At 43.5% G+C, this 26,787-nt stretch overlaps 2 protein-coding genes across 2 annotated transcripts; one reads left to right on the plus strand and one right to left on the minus strand.

Moving 5' to 3' along the window:
- Positions 1 to 632: 632 nt before the first annotated feature.
- SARC_04179 (hypothetical protein) lies at positions 633 to 872 on the plus strand (the record flags this gene model as incomplete). The annotated part of the gene is made up of 1 exon (XM_014302001.1): positions 633 to 872. One exon carries the CDS (start codon positions 633 to 635, stop codon positions 870 to 872), a length of 240 nt encoding a protein of 79 aa, XP_014157476.1.
- A 6,444-nt stretch (positions 873 to 7,316) lies between these two features.
- On the minus strand, positions 7,317 to 25,951 carry SARC_04180 (hypothetical protein; the record flags this gene model as incomplete). Its single annotated transcript, XM_014302002.1, has 19 exons — positions 7,317 to 7,463; positions 8,267 to 8,347; positions 8,748 to 9,037; positions 9,745 to 9,833; positions 11,381 to 11,487; positions 12,458 to 12,640; positions 13,189 to 13,610; positions 14,542 to 14,729; positions 15,701 to 16,698; positions 17,728 to 17,888; positions 18,829 to 18,902; positions 19,221 to 19,369; positions 19,755 to 19,912; positions 20,565 to 20,681; positions 21,715 to 21,804; positions 22,066 to 22,149; positions 23,037 to 23,150; positions 24,451 to 24,545; positions 25,866 to 25,951. 19 exons carry the CDS (start codon positions 25,949 to 25,951, stop codon positions 7,317 to 7,319), a joined length of 3,633 nt encoding a protein of 1,210 aa, XP_014157477.1.
- Positions 25,952 to 26,787: the final 836 nt, after the last annotated feature.

Raw genomic sequence — 26,787 nt, forward strand, 5'->3', positions numbered from 1 at the left:
ATGTATATATATCAAATTATATTTATATTTATTTATATATATATGTGTTTTATGTTTATATATATATATGGGTGCATGTTTGTATATACAAGTATATATATATGAGTGTATGTTTGTAGATACAAGTATATAAATATGTATCTAATTTTATTTGAATAAATATATACAAATATGGGTATATAATATGTAGGCATATATATATATGTATATATATATATATATATATATATATGCGTGTGTCTATGTGTGCGTGTGTGTGTCTGTGTGCATATATATATATGTGTGTATGTATGTATAATATATATATATATATATATATACAATACATATATATATATATACTTATACATATATATGTATCTCGGTCTGTGTGTATGTATGTATATATCCATATTTAAATATATACATACATGTATACATGTTTATATATATATATAAATAAATTCAAGTGCACACGTATCTACATTTATAAGGTCGTTGAATACGTTTTCTGTTAGTAGTTGTGTTACTTCTGCACTCGGCCATAAAATCTTTTTTGGCGAATTTTGCACGCTAGTTTCGAATCCTCCAGCCCAATTTCTATTCATGTATATTACTTTTATTCTTGTCGCGCAGGATACGGTAAACTTCACATGGATGTTCTGGTAGAGGGCTTCGAGGCACCAACAGATGCTGAATCAGCTGACACAGTCGAAGCACATGCCGCTCGCGACCGAATCTCTGTTGGTAGTGGCAATGCGGGTGTGGGGGGCAATTCTACCCGTAGTGGATCATCGTTAACTACATCCTCATCTAATCAAGAAAAACATTTTCTGTATCACAGCGAAAACAGGCTGCCCGATCACGACGAGGAGAATGTGACCAGGTATTAAAGTCAGTTATGAACAGTGAGACTAGGCGATCGTGGGAATATTTCAGTTGTGTGTACACGGCAAAATTGTTGGTGGATGTGTGGGTAGTACATACTTATGATCAGCCATTGACGCCTGTCGAGTTTATGCGTACGCGCATGCTCCGGATATGCTATTGTATATGACATAAATAGAGGCAGAAAGGCTTTTATCACGAATCGTTTGTGTATGTAGGAATATGGAATATGTATACAAGTATTGTATAATATATATATTATATATTTATAAATATATATATTAATGCACACACACATATATATATATATGTATGTACGTATATGTATATATATATATATATATATATGCACATATAAATATATATGTATGTACGTATATATATATATATATATATATATATATATGCATGTATGTATGTATATGTATAAATAAGATCTATATATATACTTGTATGTATGTATATGTATATATACATATATAAAGCGTATGTATGTATGTATTTGAACATATCTACATATACATGTGTATGTAAATACATTGTATATATATATATATAGTATGCGTATAAATACCCATATCCAAAGTTATCGCAACGCACCGTGTGCAGTAGTCACACACCGCCAGTACGAGGTCGCGCATTGTAATCACGAAATATCAAATCTATTGTACGTGGTCGCATAGCATTTGTGTATCAGACAGTACCACATGTGAGTAGTCACCTATCACAGAGATGTGTGTTCGGTGCACAAACAGACTGTCAACCGCCGATATATAGGTCTTAGAAACGCATTAGGTTCAATTTGGAGTAGTTCACGACCGGCGGTGCTTGTTGCCATGGATATCATTTAGATCGAGTCCTTCTACACATACATCTGTGACATTCGGAAAAGCTCAGCCGGACTCTCAGCTGCCGTTTGTCGAGAACCAATGGAATGTTTAGATACAATCGAGAACTGGAGAATTGTTTGCAAGCGGGTATATGGCATCATATTGCCGAATTGACCCTCGTAGTCGAGTTTAACAATCCAAACTACGGTGGGCTAGTAGGACGATGGTATGTCGGTGAACTAGCGATACACTCGGAAAGCCGGCACTGTAAAACCATGACACCACATTTACGTTATCGGGTATGGCGATGCAGTGCTGCTAATGGCTGCCATGTGTAGCGGAAATGAACTGTTGTAGTTCGCAGATTGGGTGAAAGGCAGACGCGATAGACCGAACTAAGCTGGGACTAATGGCTGCCATGTGTAGCGGAAATGAACTGTTGTAGTTCGCAGATTGGGTGAAAGGCAGACGCGATAGACCGAACTAAGCTGGGACAAATAAATTGGTATCTTTGCACAATGGTTCATCTCCAGGTATTTATCTGGGATGCTGTTTGAATCTGAACTGTAATGTTATCAACAAGTGTAGATTTGTATAGTTTTCGCCTGTCAACACGAGCCAGTAGTTTTACTAGTATTTGGCACGATGGATGGACGTATAATCTTTCCTATATTGTACATGAAACGTAACGAATAATCAACCGGGCACAAATGGTAATAATGAAATGACTACAGACGTTAAACTTGTGTATTACTTCAACAACATGATTGACACATACATTACACGCTCTCGATAGGCGTAAGAAATGAGCCCGTTCGTTCCTGCGATACACTTTAGCCACGTGATCCAAAAATGATATTTCTGTAGAAACATTCTACAGAAACCGATTTCACGAGTTTAACACATGTATTACTTCAGCTCTCGATGGCGTATTATATAAGCCCATTCGCCCCTGTGATGCACTATAATCACGTGATTCTTGATGGTTACATCTGCGGATCCATCCTACGAACGATGGCAGCAGGTGTTGAATAGGTTTGCTACTTCAGCAACATGATTGGCACTTACATTACACGTACTTGAAAGGCGTCATAAATGAGCCCATCGGCCCTGCGATACACTAAAACCACGTGATTCTTGATAGTTACTTCTGTAGTTTCATTCTACGAACAATGGGTCACTTACATTACCCGCACTCGATAAGCGTGATTGGCCCGTCCGCCCCTACGGTACGCAATAGCCGCGTGATTCCTGGTGAGTTTTTCTGTAGATCGATTCTACGAATATTAAACCATTTACGATCCGAACTGGTCACTATTCCGGAATCGATTGTTTCATAAATTCGTAATCAAACGATCGTGATTGTAGACTGTAGCAATAATGTTCAGTGTACTGTATGCTGCATACACACTCAGCCTCCTCCACAATGGCATTGTCATTATTACCCACTACTGTAGTACCAATTCTTCTTGTATGGTCCACACTAGTCCTGGTTAGTTGTCGCTACCTTTACCACGAGGCATGGGAAGAGTGCTCAGACAAGTGAGGGACAACAGGGGAGAGGAAATACCATAGGCTCAACCGGATTGTCCAAAGATAAACGAGGTATCTACGATAATTGAAATAGCGAACGCTAAAACCGTCGATAATGAATATCATCATGTGACTGACTTAGAGATGAGTGCGACAGAGCTTTTGGTGCATATGGCGTGTTCATGGTCATGCGAGCACGTCTTACGTTTCATATACACAGTGATCATAAACCGTTGAAGAACCTTCTACAGGGTAGGCTGCTACTTCGGACACTTCGAAAGCGAAACAGCAAAATGTGCGGCGTGCGTTGGAGACGGCTAGTTGCATTGATGCGGTGGTCGAGCATATTTTGGAGCATTTCGAAGTATTGGGAGACTGCCCGTTACGGCTTGGCCCGGATGTGATGGATACAGTGTTTCATTCCGTTGCACGTAGAGTGACGTTTGGATGGCCACTGGAACAGTGCAAACCTGTTGACGCACTACCCATGCTATCTGTGCCATATGATACGAACGAAGATATCAGTTGCTGGGCTGAAGCAGGTTAGACGGGAGCGGCAATGAGTATGCATCCGAAGTGAGCAGCCATAGCAAGGTAACGGTGGCGCTTTTTTTAAGAGCGCGAACGCAGTAGTAGCGGTCCCAGTATGGCTGGCGCGACGTGGTTTCTCACGTTTTATACCATGCTGGAGGATGTGCCCATTGTAGTTTCTCCTGAGGAGGATACGGAGGGGTTTTTTGGGATAACAAACGGTTGGGGTACACCTTAATCAAACTGTTGCAGAGCAATCGGACGGAAACGTTGTAATATTCTCCCCGTGTATTTTGGAAGTGCTTGGGCTTCCAATTCAAGCGGTATGGGGAACACCGACGGTAAAAACTTATATTATCAGTATGAGAAACCTTCTGCAGAACACTTTAACACTTCGATGATATGCTATTTCGACTTATATGCCACTAAATCTCACGCTGATCACATGATGCTTCTTAGCATAGGTTGTGACTGTTGCATAGGGATAATATAATTTATTTCAAAAATGGCAAGTATGTATGATACAATGTATGAACATATGGTATGACTCTCATAGTCGCTGTAGTGGTTCAGGAAAGATTGATGGGAAGAAGTGGTCAGTAAATTCCCGTTTGAAGCTTGGGCCAAGTGAGTCGACAATGGAAGATATGTGCTGAGTCAATTCGGGCCGATGTTGACAAAACACTGTTACTATCGCATGTTCCATATATTTGCTTGCTGACCTACTAAGTAGAGTACCCACCTCTGTGTTACGGATCGGGTCTGCGCCGTGTAGTGCCGCGGAATGGGTTAGTGAAGAGTACGAAATACCGAGAACGACCAGGTTATCCGTCATAATCCGGTCGAGAAGCGAGGATGGGGGTAAGCCAATGCCGCACCAGACCACGGATGAATTCGATATGTATTGTCTGGCCTGGATCGGAAGTATCATAGTCGGAACCAACAAGCGCGGTGATTTGGTTTGAACCGATATTTGGAAGTAGTATTTCAACAGCGTGATTAGCCGGGGTATGGGAAACATCTGTTGATGTGTCAGGGACGAGCGAGGATACGGTGGTTCTTCAACATGCTGGAGAAAAGATCCAAGGTGTTCGTGGAGGGTCCAGATACTGTGGAAGTCGTAGTACTCCTGTAATTGCTGAAGGAGGTCAGGGCCAATGGGCGGCAGTTTCGGGCCCACCAGGATGCGTCGAATCAGTTGTTGGATGCAGGTAAAGTGGCTGGTAGTGAACTTGTGGCTACCGGGGCAGACAGGGCAGAGACAGCCGTATGTGCGGTAGTCGAGCAATGTGAACATGTACGTATTCGTTACAATCATAGCACAGAGCCGGATTAGTGTAGACTTGAAGCAGCGATTGAAGCTATCGTGTCTGGCTGTGTCTTGGTTTGAGGTTGGCGGTTTACCCATAACCAGTTGGTAGTAATATTGGCGCCGGGCCATTGCCGCGATCTCCTTGTTGGACCAACGTTTTGTTGAGTTCATCCTGATGTCGTCACAGCGTTGGCGGAGGGCTACATGGTCGGGTGTACGCCCGCCCGTGGTTTTGTGTACAGTTTTCAGGTGAGCATAGATACTGTACGGGAAGCGCAGTGATGGTTTATCGTGGGCCCAGGCGGGATGCGTCAGAGGGGTAAGTGGATTTGTGCTTGCCTTTGAGTCGAGTTGTATTCCCAGGCAACCTCCGAGGTAGTCCGCGAATGGTCGCGCGGGTAGCAGGCCGCAAAAGTGAAGTAAGCTTGTTTGATGTTTGGGAAACCGAGGGTATTTAGTGCCCGTGATGATGGCTGCTGCTTGGATGAGTGCTGAGTTAAAGCGCTCGAATAGGGGGCCCAACGCATCCTTCAATATAGGCGGAGCCCAGGCAATAATGTTCAGCCCATATGTAGCCGTGGATAGGATGAATGTTTTGAACATCACCAGTCGGTTGTGGGGGTGTCGCCAGCTGAAGCCATGGAAGCCATAAGCGCGGAAAGAGGCGATACCCAGTGACAATGCTGCAACCAGTGATTCCATATGTCTAGCGAGGTTGATTCCTGGTACTCCGTGAGAGAGTGGGAACCCCAGGTATTTGGAGTGTTTCGGTTCGGCATGTGTGGGCGCCAGTTTCAGGGGGAGGTAACGTGTGTTCCAAGGTGCATCTGCAAGCGTCGGCGTGATAAGTTCACCATATATACGGAGGGTTGGCGCCGCGTGTCGCAAGTTGGTAGATCGTACTCGGGGTTTAATGACACCCTGTTCGAGGCCAGATTTGCGTCCCCACGCATCAATGTAATCTAAGAAGGGCTGGAGCGAAACCGATCGAGGGGCTTGGATCCGTGTGTTATCGAGAAATAAATAAGAGCGGAGGAGCTTGGGCCGAAATTGTGCTAGCGTGACAGCTAAGGAATCTATGTAGATAATAAAGAGCTGGGGGTCGACGATTGAGCCTTGTAGGATGCCATTCGTTCTATGGAATAGAGACGAGAGCGTGCCGCGGTATATCACTCGGGTAGGGACCCTCCCAAACAGCGCGCGGAGGCAGTTGATCCAGTTTTCGGGCATTCCAGCGTGACGCAGAAGTACCTATAGGCGTGGGAGAGCGACCTTGTCGTATGCCTTGGTTATGTCCAGACAGACGTCGTTCCACTCCTCTTCTGACTGTGTCTCAGATTCCATGGCGGCAAGTGCTTGTGTATGACAGGAGTACCGTGATTTGAAGCCAGCTTGGGTAGCATGGGTAGCAGAGCCGGGGTGGCTCGTAATCAGATTAAGAAAGCACTTTTCAAAGATGCGTCTGACTATTTGCGTAAGCGTGATGGGGCGGAAGTCGGCGGGGGAGGTGATATCTGCATCGGCTTTCTTTGGGTGCACTATCAGGAGGCTGCAGTTCAGGGCTGCGGGGATGGTACCCGCCTTCAGTAGCTCAGTGAATGCTTCGGCAAGGAGTCTAATCAGTGGGCTATTGGCGTCGGGGCGTCTTAGTTCATGGAGCTAACACTCTCATCATCATCCATCAGAAGGGGGTTTTCTAAGTCAGTGGTTTCAACTACATTTTTTTACAAACTCTGACTGCAACACAGGGTACATCGAAGCTTTATATCAATGTACCTATGTCGGCTATAGTAATACGAATTAGAATGTATATTATTATGTTCCTCTTTATCGCTAATAAGCTTCTTGTTGGGCACCTCGCGCCCATAAAAATACTGGAACATACAGAGCTGGATACAAACGCGTTCATTCAAATGATATTTTTATGACATTCATTCAAATGATGATTTTATGACACTTATCGCGTTAATCCCACCGATAGGCTCACAATGGGGGTTTAAAGCCACGTTTATTCACAGCTATACCGCAGGTTGGGGTGCGTTGATGTCGAATACACCGTGAAACATATCTGCAACAACATTTCTCAGTCTCGCAAGAGAAATCAGTCCCTTATCTCAACTCACAGTACTAATTACTTTATTATACAGACTATGTCTACAATAGTAGACTTCTTTCTAGACGCTTGCCCTAGCCCTATACCAAGCCGCACGCAGCTACTTGCACAGTATATGTCATTACTGTTTCTATATATTTTCTACCGGAACGTGCACTGGTGGCCACATCCCGTAGGGCATAACACCTGTTTGGTAAACCAATCGTTCATGTGCTGCAAGTGTCCTCCATGGCCACACCCCTGGCACCACAAGTACGGGCCTCCCACCACTTGGCGACTGTATGGGGATGAGTATGTAGGTATACTTTAGTGTGTGAATAGCCAAATGTACGTGTGAATTCAGTGGCGTACGCGTATAAGGGTTCAGAATGTTTGTGAAATCAATCATTCATGTACTGCAAATGTCCCTCATGCTCCCACTCCTCACTCCACAGATACGGGTGGGAACTATATGAGAGGCACTATGCTGGAATGTGCAGTATATGTACAAGTAAAATACACGGATAGAAACATGCACATTGGAGGCAAAGAGTCTATATCCACCGGGTAATATGGTGCCAACCAAGCCAAAGGCAGCTGACAGTATATCTTGGGCGAACACATCCTGCTCATACTACAGAATCAACCACATCTCCGCCTGCTAGCGAATGTGCTATTAGTAAACTCAAAGCATGCAAGTTTTTAAACGGAAAACCCTTAGATACGACAACACTCACCCCCAAACATAACGGCCAATGATGCTTAATGAACGTAATGTATAGGTATTCAATATGTATATGGAAAATAGAAAAAATAAATGATTATGGGTACTCCGCTTATAGGAGCCTAATGAAAAAGCTTCGATGATCAAAAGCAATCACTAGCAATGGTACTCAATCTTTCAGATCTAACGCTAGCAGATACAGTAGCTCGCCTTTCGTCCGGCAGAAGTAGGTACCACTCAAGCAGCTACATACACAAATTTATATGTACATTGCATTATGTATACATACAATGTGTGAATATTATTAAGTATATACATGTGTCGCTCTACATGATCTAGATTGCGCACACGTGATATACGCATCGCAATGGCCATACCAAAGGCTGCACAAGCTGTTGAGTCTCGAGTGACAGTGCTTGCAACCGGGTCCGTTGCCTAACAGCGGCTTCAGGCATGTACTGCACGACAGGTAGATCGTTGTTGAGTCCTGCCAAGGTGTCATGCCAGAAGGTGTCATGTTAGATGGTGTCAATGGCAATTATCTAGACTCATATAAACAAACGTAAAGATACACAGATAAACACTCATGCTATGTAATTATGACCGAATATACACGCAAACACAGACACACAGACACACAGACACAGACACAGACATATACATATATATAATATCCATAAGGGCACACTTCAATGCATTGACACTCATGCATCACAGAATGCGCAATCATACCATATACAGACACTCCAACACACGACTTAGAAAGTACTCAAACTACTATCTACTCATGCTTACGCCAACAACACTCTCGATGGTTACTCTCGTACCTACCAATCATACTGACATCGCCCTACATACTTGATTGATCTCATTGATGGCTGGCACTATGCTCTGCTTGATCAGCACATTCGCCAGCGCAAACTCACTGCGTCTGTGCAGAATATCTATGTAGGCCGAGAACCACTCCTCAAACATCTGCTGCGTAAACGAGCGTGGCAAGGACTCCACATGGCACCCCAACACTTGCACCAGCGTACAGCAGAACTGCACATCGCCCTGCGGGTGTGTGTATGTGGACAAGGATGGTGGGCATGACTTGATCAGGTATGCCTGTAGGTCTTTGGTGTGTTTTGATGAGTGTGTGTATGCTATACAGGTGTGTGTATGTGGACAAGCATTGTGGGCATGACTTGATCAGATATGCCTGTAGGTCTTTGTTGTGTGTTGATGTGTGTGTGTATGCTATGCAGGTGTGCGTATGTGGACAAGGATGGTGCGCATGGCTTAAATACTAAAGGATGTATCGTAGGTGTGTTTATAGGTTTGTCGTGTGTTGATGGATGTGTGTACGCCCTAGAGGCGTACGCGTGGAGAAGGATTGCAGGTATTGCTAAGGGATACAAAGCATGTTGGTATGTCTTTGGTGTGTGTGTTGGTGTATGTGTAGACGCAAATGGTCGCCTTGAAAATGACTATATTCCTGTGGATGCGGATATAAGTGAGAATAGTTGTCCACACATGCGTGTATTTATATCTATTTGTTTATAAATAACAAACTTTAGAGCTGTATGTATTGTACTTTCGCAGCCACACTTTGAAATATATTTTTCAACGTATTGAATTGCACGTGTGCAATAGGCAGGATTAGAAATATAGAAAGTATCGTGATACACGTACATACATATCAACAAATAGAGATAAGCCTGTCATAGTGAGGGCAAGCGTTGTGTCTACGCCGAGAACAAGAGAACGTTTCTACATTGAGCTCCTGACGAACACATGGTAGTCTGTTTCTACGACCCAAAAGTCATGCACTTTAGAAACAACCAATACAATTGCGTGCATGCGCTTGGACTTGCCTGGTCTGCACTAAAGCTCAGCACATCCGCTACAATAGCCGGCGTCGCCCAGGGGGAGGTCTGTGTTTTTCTGGACTGAGATGTCCTATAAATAGAACACGTGACGAGATCAAATCAGTGTGGAGTGGGTCGGCAAATCGGTACAGTTTAACGGGAAAATGGTCTCAAACATACACAATGCAGCGTGGCTGCGCCTATGAGATGAACTATACCTATCCATCCTTGACAAGCCGTACTCAGGTAGGAGGGTAGGGTCAGGGTGGGTATAGTCACACCAACGAATTGGGAGCGTTGCTAAGAAACGTGCCTCAGAAGCCTTAACATCTGGACAGTGGTGCGTGTTTTCAACCCTGTACGTTCTATATATGTACACTGCTACAGATACTGCTGTCGAGTTGCCTTTGTGTACGTGCGAACCCCGATTGGGAGATTGAGAAACTTTGGTAGGAAATAAACAGACCTGAATTAGATATGGACCCAAACACATTAAACCCAAAAACCCTGGAATCAGCGAGGTATGCGGGAAGGGAGAAGTGAAGCCTATGCGTGCGATGTCTAATGATATTTGCCAAAGACTAATAGATGTGTGACTGGAAGGAGTACTAAGGACGAAGCGACTGAGAAACAATCCAACCCCCCCCCAAAAAAGAACACCTCAAATAGGGTGAGCAATACGAGATGGTAGAAAAAGACCGGGCAGAATGACCCAATTTCTTGATATACCCTTACCTAAATAATATGAAATGTAGAATATGATATATAAATACGTATACACCAGCCGATAACGCTATCAGGGCTATGGAAGACAGAGCTTAGCGCCAAAGTCTGCATACGAGAATGCTGTACACGATTAAACGCGATCTACATAGACGTACATCAGCAATTCAGCATGAACAGCAAGTGTCTCACAAGACAGCAGTGTCACTGAATACGTTAGCACAGATGATTCATACACAACCACTCCATTTGGGAGCATTTGACAGCACATGACGGCTCCTACACACACACACACACACACACAAAACATACACGCACAGACACAGACACAGACACAGACACACACAATTGATCTGTAGTAATACACACAGACACACAATTGATCTGAAGTAGTAGACACACCACACACACACACACACAATTGATCAGTAGTAATACACACACACAGTGGAGAGATCATTGGCACAGTACTGATACTGCAATTACACTCGAGCATCGTCGAAGTGTATGTACATGCAAAGTCTTCCGTGTTTCCGTATACGTACATGTATAACGTATGTACATACACGTACAAAAGCACACATATAGAAATATGTACATATACATACATAAGCAGACATATACACATACGCACATATACATACATAAGCACACATATACACATACGTACATATACATACATAAGCAGACTTATACACATACGAACATATACATACATAAGCACACATATACACATACGTACATAAGAACACATATACACATACGTACATTACATACATAAGAACACATATATACTTACGTACATATACATAAATGACCATATATATATATATATATACATATATACATATATATATATATATATACATATATACATATATATATATATATATATATATATATTCACACACACACCATGTGGGATCTCTGCCGTGTGCGTCCAGGGTGGCAGCAGGTCCAGGGTTTGCGGACCGAGCTGTGTCGGCAGTGGTCTTAACCCAAGACTCATAACCAATCAGAAACTGCGGGATGCAAGAAAATGCCACAGAACAGCCAATGAATGCCACAGATGAGACGACCATAGACAAGGAAGACACCGAACATTGCGTGGCAGTGTTTGCAAACAGGTTATTAGGAATGTGTACTTCAAAGCTTCGTTTAACTATACAAATGGGCTCATGAGTGGGATAGAAGAAAGCAAATGGAGTCCTGAAAAGGATAGGCGCGATACAGACAATGTCATATATGACAGATACATCATTAGAAGTTAGTTGGATCATATATAACGCCATTTGAACGATCTTGTGTTTCGTTTCGGACACACATGCTCGTTGCGCATATAGGTACCGACAAATATTTCATAAACACACACATACACACGCACACACACACACACACACATATATATATACACATACATACATATATATACATATATATACATATATATATATATATATATATATATAAATATAAATATATATATATATATATATATATTATAAATATATAATATATATATGCATGCTTACAAACACCAACACCAACACCAACACAGACACCCACACAACCACATACAGACACACAGATATATATATACACATATACATAAATACATACATACATACATACCTACATACCTACATACATACACACACACACACACATATATATATATATATACATACATATATACACGGATGCATATATTAGTACACACAAACACACACACACACACACACACATATATATATACATACATATGTATATATATGTTATATATAACTGAGACACTGAGACTCACACTGGTGAGGCGTGAGATTAGATCGAATACGTCCTATGCCAAGACGGCGTGTGTATCTATAGTACACGTCTCCGCAGACACACACACACACATGCGCATACGAATCCACTACTGAGATATCACTACATCCCATACAAACAGATATCCCTATATCCCCTACAAATATCCGACGCATGCACCAGCCCTACCGATTCTTGTGAGCTCAGACTGACACTGGCGAGGGGTGAGGTGAGATCGAATATGTCCTGTGCTAAGTTGAGGTCGTTTCCTTCGTCCGTATCGTTGTCGCTGTTGCTGCTGCTGTCAGTACTGTGCCCGTCTGAGCTCGATGTCGAGTGCAGGTCAACCTCACGTGGTACCGGTTTGTACCGCTTTATATGGAGGAGGGTAATAGAATACACAGAAGCAATGAGATCGATGGGTAAAGCTGTATATGAGAAACTATATATGAGAGCAGTAGGAATATGCAGAAGGAATAGACGGGGATTTGGCTACATATGGGTCTACTGCTCAGTCGTACTCTTCATTTGACAGCCTGCTGTGCTTGTGTTGACCGGATTTATTCAGAACAATACCGATCTGTACAGCTTTGCGTGTGCGCTGGGAGTCTGGATGAAGGTAGACCTCCACGATAACTGCATGGGTGAATTTGCCATGGCGCATTTGTTCTCAGAACAGAAAACAACATGGACTATATATATATATATGTATGTATATATATATATATATATATATATATATATATATATATATATATATATATATATATATGCATACGCATATGCATATACATGTGCAAACACATACGGACACAGACACAAACACAGACACAGACACAGACACAGACACAGACACAGACACATACACATACACACACGCAATTCTCAGCATATACACACACTCGCACGAACACACACACCTCACTATATACGCTGCCGTAGCTGAAGATGCCGCTGCGATCTCTGCTGAACTGTTGGTGCGCCTGTCGCACCTGCTGTTCCGCACTTCTCGGACTGATATTCCTCCCCTGCGGGCTCCCCCCGCCAATCATTTCCCCCAGTTGCTCGTTGCCATGGTTACCCCTGGGAATGGGGCTGGATGTGAGGTGGGTTACCATACCCCCCACACCCGTCCGCGTGCTGTTGTTAAGTTTGCTCCCCAAACTCAGGATACGCTTTGCCGATGGGCCTGGCAGAGAGAGAGTGTGTGCGCGTTGTTGTTGTTGTGAGGCTGCGCGTGTCTGGTCTCCTCCAGACAGCTGCGTGGACAAGTGAGGCGCTTCTGATTGGCGCTGAGAAGAGATACCGAACATCTCGGCTGTGTCGGACGGAAGTTTCTGTGCTGTTGCCATTGGGGAATGATAGTATATAGGTAAATCACACTATGGTATAAGCCAATGGTGGATGTGTTACAAGTATGTAGGTAAATCACACTACATTATAAGCCAATGGTAGATGTGATACAAGTATGTAGGCAAAACACACTATGTTATAAGTCAATGGTGGATGTATTGCAAGTATGGAGGTAAGCTCATGAGTATTACCGCGTCCACACAAACACATACGCGTGGGCGTTGCGAATAAAACATGTGCTCACATACACACATACACACACACACACATGTATGAATGAGACTACACACACGCATGTATGCATGAGATTACACACACACACACATGTATGCATGATACTGCACACACACATGTATGCATGATACTACACACACATATGTATGTATGAGACTACATACACACATGTATGCACGAGACTACACACACACGCTGTGCCGACAAAGAGCTTGGCAATACATAGACACTAGTCCATCCGCAGATGAGTCTACAATGACACAGGATATGAGCCACAACCAAGTGCACTATACAGCACTCGAATAACTACACGAATGAAATAAAGTCCACACTCTTACCTACACGCAGTGGTGCACACGCTCTGAACTACTTGTACCAACAAGCGAGTACAAATACAGCTCATACCTATGGACACATACAGACGTATAGTCTACCGGATACACATGTGCACACACGTACAGTCCAATAAAAATGCACATGTACGCCCATGTAGTCCAATAGATTTACATATGTACATACTTATAGTCCAATAAAAATGCACATGTAGACACATATAATCCAATATATATAAATGTGTGTACGTACATATAGTCTAATAAATATACACATGTACACACATATAGTCCAATATATATACACATGTACACCATATAACTCAATGAATATTCACATATGTACACATATACTTCTATGAACTGGCCCCTGCCCCCCCCCCCCACCACACTGAGTAAGAATCTTACACAGGTGCGACGATCTTGACGGCGATTGGCTCAGCGCTTCCAGAGTACTCCCGACGAGTAATCCCTCCGTTTGATTGGACGATCCTAGATCAGACTGTAAAGCAGGGGACTTCGAAGAATGCCCAGAGTTCTGTCTGTATTCGTATGGGGTTGAGAAATGGTTATATGAGCGATCGTATGTGTGTGTGCATGTTTGTATAATTGTAAGTGTATGTGAAAGTGAACGTGAAAGTAAAAGTGTAAGTGTAAGTGTATGTATAATGTATATGTATATGTGTATGTGTTTGCGCGGATATGCTGGTTCACATGGGAGTGTCGTTGAGCTATCGTTTGCACAATCACGTGCATGAGTGTAATGGTCCGCATTCACCTACAAGGCTGTGCATTTGTGGTGCAAGCATCCACATGCTTACGATAGTGGCCGATCTCTTGAAGCAGAGTATCCTATTTTATATCTGTCACACTTACGATGAGGGGTCAATGTATGTATATACACACACGGAAACACACACACACACACACACACACACCATACACGCACATTCGCAGCGGGACTCACAAGCATACTCACACAACTATACACGCACACACACACACACACACACACACACCATACACGCACACACTCACGCACACACCATACATGCACACACACACCATACACGCACATTCGCAGCGGGACTCACAAGCATACTCACACACAAAGTTCTTACCCGTAGCCCTACACCGATCCCCCACACAGGTGCGTTCTCATACGCTAACGCACGCACGATAATGCGGTCACACACACCCGCTTACACACACCACAAGTATGTACAAGGACTACGGTACGTTGGGTTAGCACCCGGTGCCTGTTAAGGACAGCTGTGGTAGTATATGGTCGTAGGAAACACTCAAAGGTATACAGACTTATAATTGCCCGTGTAGACACAGAGATACAGACACAAGCATGCGCTTCTTCTCACACACACAAAAAACACATGCGGACATGCGTACAAATATATATATATATAGATATAGATATAGATATAGATATATATACATATATATATATATACAAACACACAAGCACACCCAGCCGACATCTTCTCACACAACCACACACCTCAACAAGTCACGATCGCGGTCGTCTCCCGGCCCGTCGTCAAAGTACAGTAGCTTATCACGCACCCGGGGCCGTTCCCTTTCACGCATCTCTCGCTCTCTCTCCAGACCCCCCTCATTGCCCCCCCCCGGCCCCCCAGCCCCATGCACACCTCCATTACCCGTGCGTAGGGGTGACCCTAGCACACTCAGCATCATGGCTAGGATCTGCCACGTGTTGGCTGTGGCGATCTCTCCACACGCCAACGCCACGTGCGCGTTGTGGTGGCACAGATCAGTCACCGACGTCAGCGCCGCGAGTGATTCGGGTGCTTGGCCGGGGTGTGAAGGGGCAGTGTCGGCAGCCGTGTCTGTGGTTTTAGTAGATATGCCTGTGGGTTTGCCTGGCCTATTACCCAGTGTGTGTGGGTGTGGGCCTGAGTTGCTCCCTGTGTGTGGGCTTTCGCTTACCCCGGGTAGGGGTGCGGTGCTCTCAGGGGGTTCGGGGGGTGTCTCGTTTGGCAGCGACAGCAGATAGTACCTGGCCATATAAGTGAACGGGTCCATTCCAGCCCTAAATGGCTCTCGGTCCCTCCCCGGGCCCTGTTTCTTCCCGGATGGAGGTGCATGCGTGTGTGCAGATACAGATACAGGCACAGGCGCAAAGGTACCCCCGTCTCTATCCCCGTCGTCATCCAGCGTGCTGCCCCCCTCTGGCTCGTTGAGCATGTGTGTCTTAATCAGAGGGTTGACCTCATACGGTGTGGGTGTAGGTATTGTGATGAGTTTGTTCTCCGTTTCGGCCCGCAGAATGCCCCTGGAGCTCCCCATGTTCGCCATTGTGTTCATAGATCGGTTAAAATAGCCCTTGGATGCCGCCGAAAGCGCGTCGGTTGCCATGGCAACGGGCTCTGGGGATATGTCTGGTTCTATGGACACCTTGCCGTACACCACGCACACGTTATCGTCCGTCCGCCAAGCCAGAGACGTCGACGGCACGTGATTGGCCGGTCTCTCGGCCTATATAATATATGAATATGTAAATAATTCTATATATTATATGAATATATGAATCTGTAATTATGTAAATGTATATACGTATGTATTGAATAAATCAGAATCAATGGATAGTTAATAGGTAAAGCTAAAAGAAGGAGTACATGCATACCCCCTTTATTTCATTGTAAACATATACATGTGAAAGACTGGCAGCGGGCAGTAGGGACAGTTGCATATGCATCGTAGTTGCAGCATAGAAGACATACGGGTGCAAGGCCAGTGTGGGGTAGTAGAGAGAGCATGTCCATGCGTAGTACCACACAACAGGAAACACGTGCATGTGCGACTAGTTATCAAGACGTGTGGTGTAAGCTCGTCGCATGAGACAGAGGGAACGGCTCTCTATGAACCAGTGCGGAAGGGGCAGCCATAGTACTGGTTAAAGTGGACGTGAGATAAAGAACGCCCAGAAGAAGAAAGGAAGAAGATAGAGCTATGTAACATGGAGACAGACGGTATGCATGGCACTACCCTTATAGTAGATGACACACGGGTGAAACACCAAGATATGGCGTTTGTATGGAGAACACATGCGTAGTACCAGACAGGGAATATCCAAACTACTGGCTAATGATCAAATAATACGGAAGGCACACATATACACAACCTTCCCCTTCCCCGATGCTCAATTAAGACACACACACGGGTGAAAAGCCTAAACCACGTACAGGCAAACCAGCACCCATAAGGTATGGTCTGGAAGCATCTGTACACTCCGACGAGCATAAACGACGAACTGGTTAGAGACTTGCTCAAATAAATAGTACGCAGATCAGTTCCTGCGCATACGCATTCGTGATACCTACTCTACAGCTAGGCCGGTTGAAACGAAAACGTATAAACGTACCCGCGTGTGCTCGTGTGTAGCAACCGAAATCAGAATACGCGTAGACTTAGTCTCTATCGAATATGCATGCAAGTAGGAGCCATGTACACATATATACACACAAGAGTAGTACGAGTTACGTACACAGAGATAGGTGCATACACCTGACCCGCGTACAAGCACAGTCGTGTGGGCGTGCGTGGTGTGATGTAACGCCAACTACACCACTTGAAGCTGACCTTGGTATAGTGATGCACTAACATCTGCTTGTCCTTGGACACCGACACCAGCGAGTTGCCTTCTCCGTTGACGTGCCATTCCATACCTACCAGCTTGACAATAGTCCACAAGTTTAACGTCTATGAGATACGCTAATACGACAAAAGGGGTGGGATGAGGGTGGAGGGGACATGCAGACATCTGAAACACACCCAAACCGACCGGACACATATCCAAATTGAGATTCGTTTACTGCGCACACTAGCCGCTACACGTTAAATCCTCATAAAACCGAGTTCGTTTGAACCAATGGAGGGCACGCTCACGCATATGTCCTGGACACTGTCCTTACACACAGGTGTGAAGCATCTGCCTACGATTGCACTTCGGGTTCTTTACACAAGGCTATACCAGCGAGTGTGACCCTGAAAACCCAAATGTGAACCAGAAATGACAGCAACCATGTATATATCAATCGCAAACTATTCTGCAACTTACCTACATATACAGATACACATATGTTAGACAAGTACGCAAACTATCTACAACGTATCTGATACTCATGTGTCAAAGGACGTACAGTACCGGCCGGCAACATGCCCCCCCCTCATTCTCACCATCCAAATCCATAAAACACACAATGAGATCACTAGACAGACGCATTCTAATTAATATTCATGAGGATATGGATTGTTAAGTGTCCACGCCATCTGACACCATCCACACACGTACCTATCACCTGACACCATCCACACACATACCTGTCACCTGACACAATCCACAGACATATAACACACATTGAGATCACTAGACAGATGCATTCTAGTTAACATCCGTGAGGATAGGGTTTTTTAACGTACCTATCACCTGACACCATCCACACACATACCTATCACCTGACACAATTCACAAACATATAACACACAATGAGATCACTAGACAGATGTATTCTAATTAATATACAAGAGGATAGGAATTGTTAGTGTCCACGCCATGTGACACCATCCACACACGTACCTATCACCTGACACCGTTCACACACGTACCTGTGACAAGATCACTGTTCCGTGTGAAGGACGCAGTGGGGATGAACGGACGCCTCAAGTCCCACACATGGATGCTGTGGGAATGATACGAGAAGAGATGTGAACACATGGATGCTGTGGGAATGGTACAGAGAAGAGATGTGAACACATGGATGCTGTGGGAATGATACAGAGAAGAGATGTGAGACTTAGTTGAGATCAGGCTAACACAGGTAGTAAATGGGATAAGTTGATGCGTTTCATTGTGATCATAGCAGTTGGCTAGTAAGTGAGTGCCCCACTAAGGTATTCCCACAAGACAAGTGCATATAATAAACACAAATGATATTCTAGACAATTGCACCGTTCTATTTAAAGAATACTCACCTATTATACCAACCTACTAAACCTACCTATTATCGGTGACAAGAGCACAACTGGCTATCTGGTATCTGTGTTTGGGTCGCCAGTGCACACGGCACACCGACGCAATGGTCTGCACGGATGCCAAGCACTCCCCTCCCGAGTTGGCCGCACGGTGAGATCCTCCCGTCCGCCAAATCTGTTATATATACACACACATTTTATATATATATATATGAATACATACGTAGAGAAATATATATATATATATATATATATATATATATATATATATTGTGATTGTCATGTGAAGAGCAATACTATAATCCACGAAAGTATTTGGTGTTGTGTGAGACTTACGGATATATGGTACAAGAGGAAAATCGGATTCTGATGTATTCGCGGTTGCCCGTTTTTCTACATAAAGCTTATGTAGCACTTCATGCGTAGTCAAAGGTCTCAGTGTGTTTCTTTAGAACAAGCACTAACTGCTGTATAGCACGCACCAGAATATACTGACTTACAATTCAAACACTCTACCTACATGTCAAAACAAGCGCATATCCTTATACTCGTATACAAACCTTGATAACCCTGTCTCTGCCTCCACTCGCCAGCACACTCCGATCTTCGGGATGCCAATTGATGCAGAACGTTGGTCCCTGGTGCGCCGCAATGCGAGATTCCCACGTGGTGGGCATACGAATGTCCCACACTTGCACTGACCCGTTCTCAAAGGCAGCTGTGGGGGCGAAAGAGGTGAGCAAACGTTTGTGCGAGTGCATACTTTGTATACTTGCGGGTACAGGTACAGGTATATTTATATATATATGTCCACAGAAACAACACACCCACACACCCACACCCACACACCCACCCACACACACATATATATATAGATTAAACTATAGATATGGATATAAAACACGCACACACACACACACACACACATATATATATATATATTGTCTATGCTGTTCAGTGACGACTATACAGTGACAGCTGTAATGTTCTTCAACATCATTATAATATACAGATACACACGCTGCGAGTACGTCTCCGATCTCTCGATATTTGATTTGAGCAGTAATTTGCCAAGGTTACACTGACCAAGCGGTAAGACCGTACATAAACATACGTAAAATATATATATATATATATATATATATGGAGTAATACCACCGAATGACCTGCTGAGTTGGACAGGCAACGCACACACAGGTATGTACACTGTTGAGCATCGATACATGAAGGGTCTGACTGTGAACTGGTATAACATTCACCACCTACTTTGATATACGATGCAAACAGCAGTCAGGAAAGTCACAAAATAGCCATTCCGATACATCGCTTTCCGATGTAGGGTTTAGGGTTTATAATCAGTAGCGCCATACCTGCAAATGTGGTGCCATTGTGGGGGTTGAAGCCTACATCGCGCACGCTCTCGGCTCGTCCTTCAAAGGAATGTATGTGATTATTCTTGGTTCTCAGATCCCACAGTTTCATGGACCCTGTATGTGGGTACGGAAAACGAAGAATGATACACACAGTAACAACAAATCCAGTGAATAGCAGCGGTAGTAATATAGGCGTTGGAACAGAAGCTCGGAAACTGTATGTAGGTACGGAAAAAGAAGAATGATACACACAGTTACAACAAATTCAGTGAATAGCAGCGGAAATAATATAGGCGTTGGAACAGAATCTCAGAAACTGTATGTAGGTGCGGAAAAAGAAGAATGATACGCACAGTATCAACAAATTCAGTGAATAGCAGCGGTAGTAATGTAGGCGTTAGAAATGGGAACAGAATGTCCAAAACGGCGATACGTATTTGCTTGGCCGCCGAACGAGAACGCGCACTACTCTAATTTAGGAGTGGTATCATTCCGATTTTTTTTTAAAATCATCAGCAGAAGCCAGAAACAGATGTAGAGCAAACGGACATGGACTGACTTGCTCTCTAGCACGAAGACTCTTGTCCCGGAGATAGTTTGGGCGTCAACTGCACCTGTTCTTCGAGAGGCTATAGTATGACCACAGCTGTGCCATCTAGATATATATATATATATAGCACACACAACAAATCATCTCAATATAAATAGCACACACAACAAATAATCTCAATATAAATAGCACACACAACAAATCATCTCAATATAAATAGCACACAACAAATCATCTAAATATAAATAGCACACACAATAAATATTCTAAATATAAAGAGAACACACAGCAAATCATCTCAATATAAATAGCACACACAACAAACCAGAACGACCCAAATACGCAAAACGTTGCAATTCCAGCCCACGGCAAAGCAGCACCACAAACCACCGAGCGCACAGTTACGCTGAACCCATTAAATCCCAGTGAAAGCCACTTCTACGCAATATCCCCAGTACATATAGATAGATATGCCACACGTACACAATACGTATACGTATCAGGTCTCCTTCATTGCTTACCGTCCTGTGATCCGCTCAGCAGCGTGTGACACACAGACACAATACGTATACGTATCAGGTCTCCTTCATTGCTTACCGTCCTGTGATCCGCTCAGCAGCATGTGATGTTCCAACGCATTGAACCGCACACGATGCACTGACCTCCCGTGCTCTTTGATTATCCGGGCTGCAAGTAAACGATGAACGAGCAAACGGTGCAAATTGAGACCTTTGCGCGTACTACGTAGTTCCGAGTCCTTGTCAACGTTCAAGTTATGAGTATATACGCCGTTTGCTATGTACGAGTATACATATGCAAGTTCGTTAACATGATAGTAGCACAGAATGGGGCATTACGATGACTAAGGTGTACGACAAACCGGTGCCATTAGAATTTGCACTCCAGCGGAGCATGAAGGCTATCATGACCAATGGAAATGGCTCTTACCCGTTTTCTTGACATCTGCCAAATTGAGATCCCAAAGCACTATGGCGCCGTTGCTTGCCGCAGTAGCTATCCAATTGCCACATGCTACAGAATGAGGATGAATTAAAAATTCAGAACCAACCACATAAGGCTTAACAGACAAGTGCGCTAGAAGGTCGCAAATTTTCATCCCGATTTAGACACGAAGATATACTAGCCCATCCCCTAGCTGTTGGGTTCATAATTGATGCGTGCATACGACGCACCATACTTCCGAGTGAAATGGCAGTTTTGTATGCACTACACCACAATACACACCATACGTAGAGGTGAAATGTTGAATTTAAATTTCGTATACCACAAACCCATTTCAAAACTTTGTATTCTGTAAACCCATCCTTACATGAACAAGCGCGTAGATTCTGGCTATACTCTACTTTACCAGGGAGATGTATTGTTTGTAATACACACTGTCGTATATGAGCGGTCAATACCTTATGTCTATGTCTAACCCTTCATATATATAGCCCAGTCATACAAACGTGTGTAGCTCAGCCAAGCAAACGCACGCACACAGACATGCATGGCACGCACAACCGAGTACTCAGAATCTGGGGTTCCTCAATTTCAGGCATAGACAATGGTTTACCATGCAATATGGGTATTGCTTTGAGCTGTCCTTGGCAGTTGCAAATATTCTAACCAAATAGTGAAGCACATTTGACTGTAACTGCAATAAACATGCACTTACTAGAATGCATTAGTAGCTATAAGCGGTATCTAGTATGTACACGGAGATATAGACTCAAACTATGTATGAGTGTATAGTATGTCATTACGTATAAGGCATATGTAAACATACAGGGATGGAGAAACTATGTATGAGAGTATAGTATGTCATTACGTATAAAGTATATATGAACATACAGGGATGGGGAACCTATGTATGAGAGTATAGTATGTCATTACGTATAAAGTATATATGAACATACAAGGATGGGGATGCCAATCCACGTCGTAACTGCTGTAGTTGAGATGCTTGCGCATCACACGCAGATTCTGTGACGGGTGGCACTCGTCTCTGGACAGGTCGATGATCTGCAACACTGTGGTGCGCAATACGAAGGTTAGATAAGTGTATACAGACAGACATGTCTATGCTGCAATAGGAAAGGTTAGAGGAGTGTTTACAGACAGACATGTCCATGCTGTGTTTCGGAAGTCTTGTCATCAACAGCTGTGTGACAAACCTAAGCCAAACCCAACACTGTACTTTTTGCTGTTTTGTTTTTGGATTTCCCCTTTTGATACTATACAGCGTTGCTGGAAGACGTGGCATGCTTCATTAAAAGGGTGCGGGGTTAATGGAAACCAGTCTGTTCACATAAAAGGTCTGAGTGCATCACCATAAACCACAACAATACTTATAGACTGACCCACGCCTCTAAGCCAGATGATCAATTTCCTATGCAGTGAACCAGGACTAGCTTGTGGTGTATCCGACATGTAGACATACACCCTCGCACTCGCGAATGAGAGCTCATGCCGTGATGGGGCTCGGTCTGTCACCAAAAAATGCTCACAGTCTCATTTCAATGTGCAACGTGTATCTAACGGAATTCGTACTCGGTACAAGGAAGAACCACTACTTAGTTGTCCACACTACGCACACAAAGTTATACATATACAAGGCTATACATATACAAGGATAATCAAGCAAGATCCCACTCGACTCAGAGAACATAACTATCTCAGGGGATATCGCACAATCCGAGACCACTACTACGTACTATCACTACCGCCGACGTACAACCCGTCATAGATAGGTCACACTGTGGATACAATCACAAGCACTAACAAGGCAAACACAGCAGAACAACACGCCAAAGCGTGCGACGGCAGCGTAGATACAACTCAGATAGATACATTAGCATGGTGTCAACACTACGCATCCTCAATACGTATAAAGGTACCGTCTAGACATACACACAGACCTCGAATGGCATTACAATATACGACACCGACCGAAATATATATACATAAATATAATATAAATATAAATATATATATATATATATATATACATATACATATATACCTATTTATATATATATACATACATACATACATACATACACACACACACACACACACACACACACACACACATATATATATATATATATATATAAATATATATATAGGGTCCATATGGACACACAAGCCACCATTGTTCTATATTCGTTAGCAATCCTACCCACATTCTGCATCGTAAAATACCACCACATACCACCACGGACCCCACCCAATACCATCATTGCACACTTCTTTATTCCGTAAACGCATACAGCAACTAATCCTTACAAGAGCACATAGAAACTCTCATGGGCACACAGCTTCACGTACCATCACGGCCTGCAACTACCAACTGATTCCCACTGGGAGACTGGGACAGGGCATTCAAGGGACCATTGACCATACAGCCAAACTCCTCAGCATTTCTGCGTGAACGCACGAGTGAGGTGTGTACAGCAGGTATAGTCAGGCAGCGCATGCTACAACAGAATGTATACACGCATACGCATACCAGTTGTATTGGAATAAAGACAATGGTAGTATGAGGAAAGGGCAACTATCGCCCCGCACCGACACACTGACTTACATGTTATTTGAATTGCCCGTGTCGAAGTGGGAGGATTAGTATAGGGGCATTGTACGTACGCTCGATTTTATGCTGAAGCATATGCGAATCAATTGATCGGGACAGATGGCCAAGTACATGCATATAAGCGCACTGTGATAAAGTCTATACTCTCATATATTCATCTTATGTTCAAATGAAGACCTGGAACAAGTCAGAAGTATATTCCTCATGAAATGTAAAGCTCACCCTCACACAGAAACGAGATCAAACAAAGGTTGGGACCACTTAGAAATATACTGATGGGTATCTCTAAGCTTTAAGATTCAAGCCCAGCGCTTGTGTATATACTAACCAAGACGTATATAACTTGTATATGTCCGAGCTAGCCCAGAAAATATCATTTACTATATTTGTATGCCTGACAAATTGCACTTTCAGTGTATAGGTATTTGTGATATACTGCCCTCTCATAAGTATATAGGTATGTCTGATACATTACTCTCTTATATGTGTATAGCTATGTGTGACATGTTGCCCGTATATAGGTGACGATCACTCATAAAAAGCATCTATTCTACATGGCAATCTATATGTTTCACTATAGGTAGAAATCTGCCAACACCGTGTCAACCGATATACAGTCATAGAGATCACATTGGTACAGGCATTCCTATTGCTTTGGAGCCTGTGGTTTAGTACTGACCAACGTACCGGACTATTCATACACGAGTTGCAGGAAAAATACATAATAGCTTCCAGTAAAGTGCTATGAAACGAAGCTTTACCGCAGTATTTATGACAAAGTGTAGCTAATTGAAACACAATGAAGCAAAAGTATCAAGGGTGTCAATATATAGGTCGATGACTTCTAGTAGAGTAAAGAGCCACACACATGAAACCAAAATACAGGTATTAGTTTACACCGCTTCCTGTCAATCTCAAGAACGCGATTACATATGCGAATATACTGCACAGCCACGATGGGGTGTACCACATGCAAAGACATTTTGTTTTACACTTGTAAGTGTGCATACGCCCACCTGATTGTCTGCAGCTGTATGAATACGCAGTCATAGATAAGATAACTAAGCACTGTTGTACCGCCTACTAAAAAAGTTTGTACTCTATACATCCAATTCGAGCTGCGAATCAGCTGCGTAAGCTCAAATACACGAACCTGTCCCAATTCCTCGGCTTCTCTGGTGTGACATAGGTCGGATCCTTGAACACCCCCACCTCATCTCGTTTCATACTTTGACTCATTGTTAAACAGTTCGCTGTCTATGCCACTGTTTGTTCCAACCCTTCGATGGACTTTATGAGGCAGTTACAGACATCAGACATGTTCCTTATTCAGAGCGCTGCCGTATTCAAAGTGAACGTTGTACTTACACGGTGTGTCCAGATTGTTCATTTGCTGTTAAGACCTTTAATTAATTATGTTGTACATAGTGCTCAATTAGAGTAGATCGCCTACTATAAGCAATATGGTCCTGTGCCTGTCTCTACTTTCAGAGAGGGCATTTATTATGTGCTGACGCTGACAGCCCTCACAAAGAAACCAAAAAAGCTTTTGTGCAGCGGCACATTGTACCAGAGGGTGTCACCACTTTTGGCAAAAGATGGGCATGAGTGATGCGTCGATATAAATATCAAATGTTTTTACCACCGAGGAAGAGAGAAGTAAATGTTTTTAAATAGTCTGCTTGAGCAATGCTTTGTACCAACTTCTGCTACATATTCAACACCTGACTGTAGTAGTGTAGGGCTACCGATTATGCACATCTCTTGAAATAAGCTCTTCGATTGAGCCTATTTGGAGTATTAAATTGCTCTAACAAACATATCGTTTACAAATGACTACCGTGTGTGATATTTTATGTATATGTACATGGTTACCGACGTCCACCAAGGCGGACTGTCACTTTTGGTTTGCTACAAAAGACCATGTGGTTGATTTGTTTGTTTTACATACTTTAAGACGGACTAATGTCCCGGGCGGATAGTTCTCTCATGTATAGTCTTCGGATTGGTGTGGACCATGTGGTTGATTTATTTGTTTTACATGTTGGCAATATACATACGACGAATTTGGACAC

This window comes from Sphaeroforma arctica, assembly GCF_001186125.1.
Source record: "Sphaeroforma arctica JP610 unplaced genomic scaffold supercont1.227, whole genome shotgun sequence".
Taxonomy (NCBI): domain Eukaryota; class Ichthyosporea; order Ichthyophonida; genus Sphaeroforma; species Sphaeroforma arctica.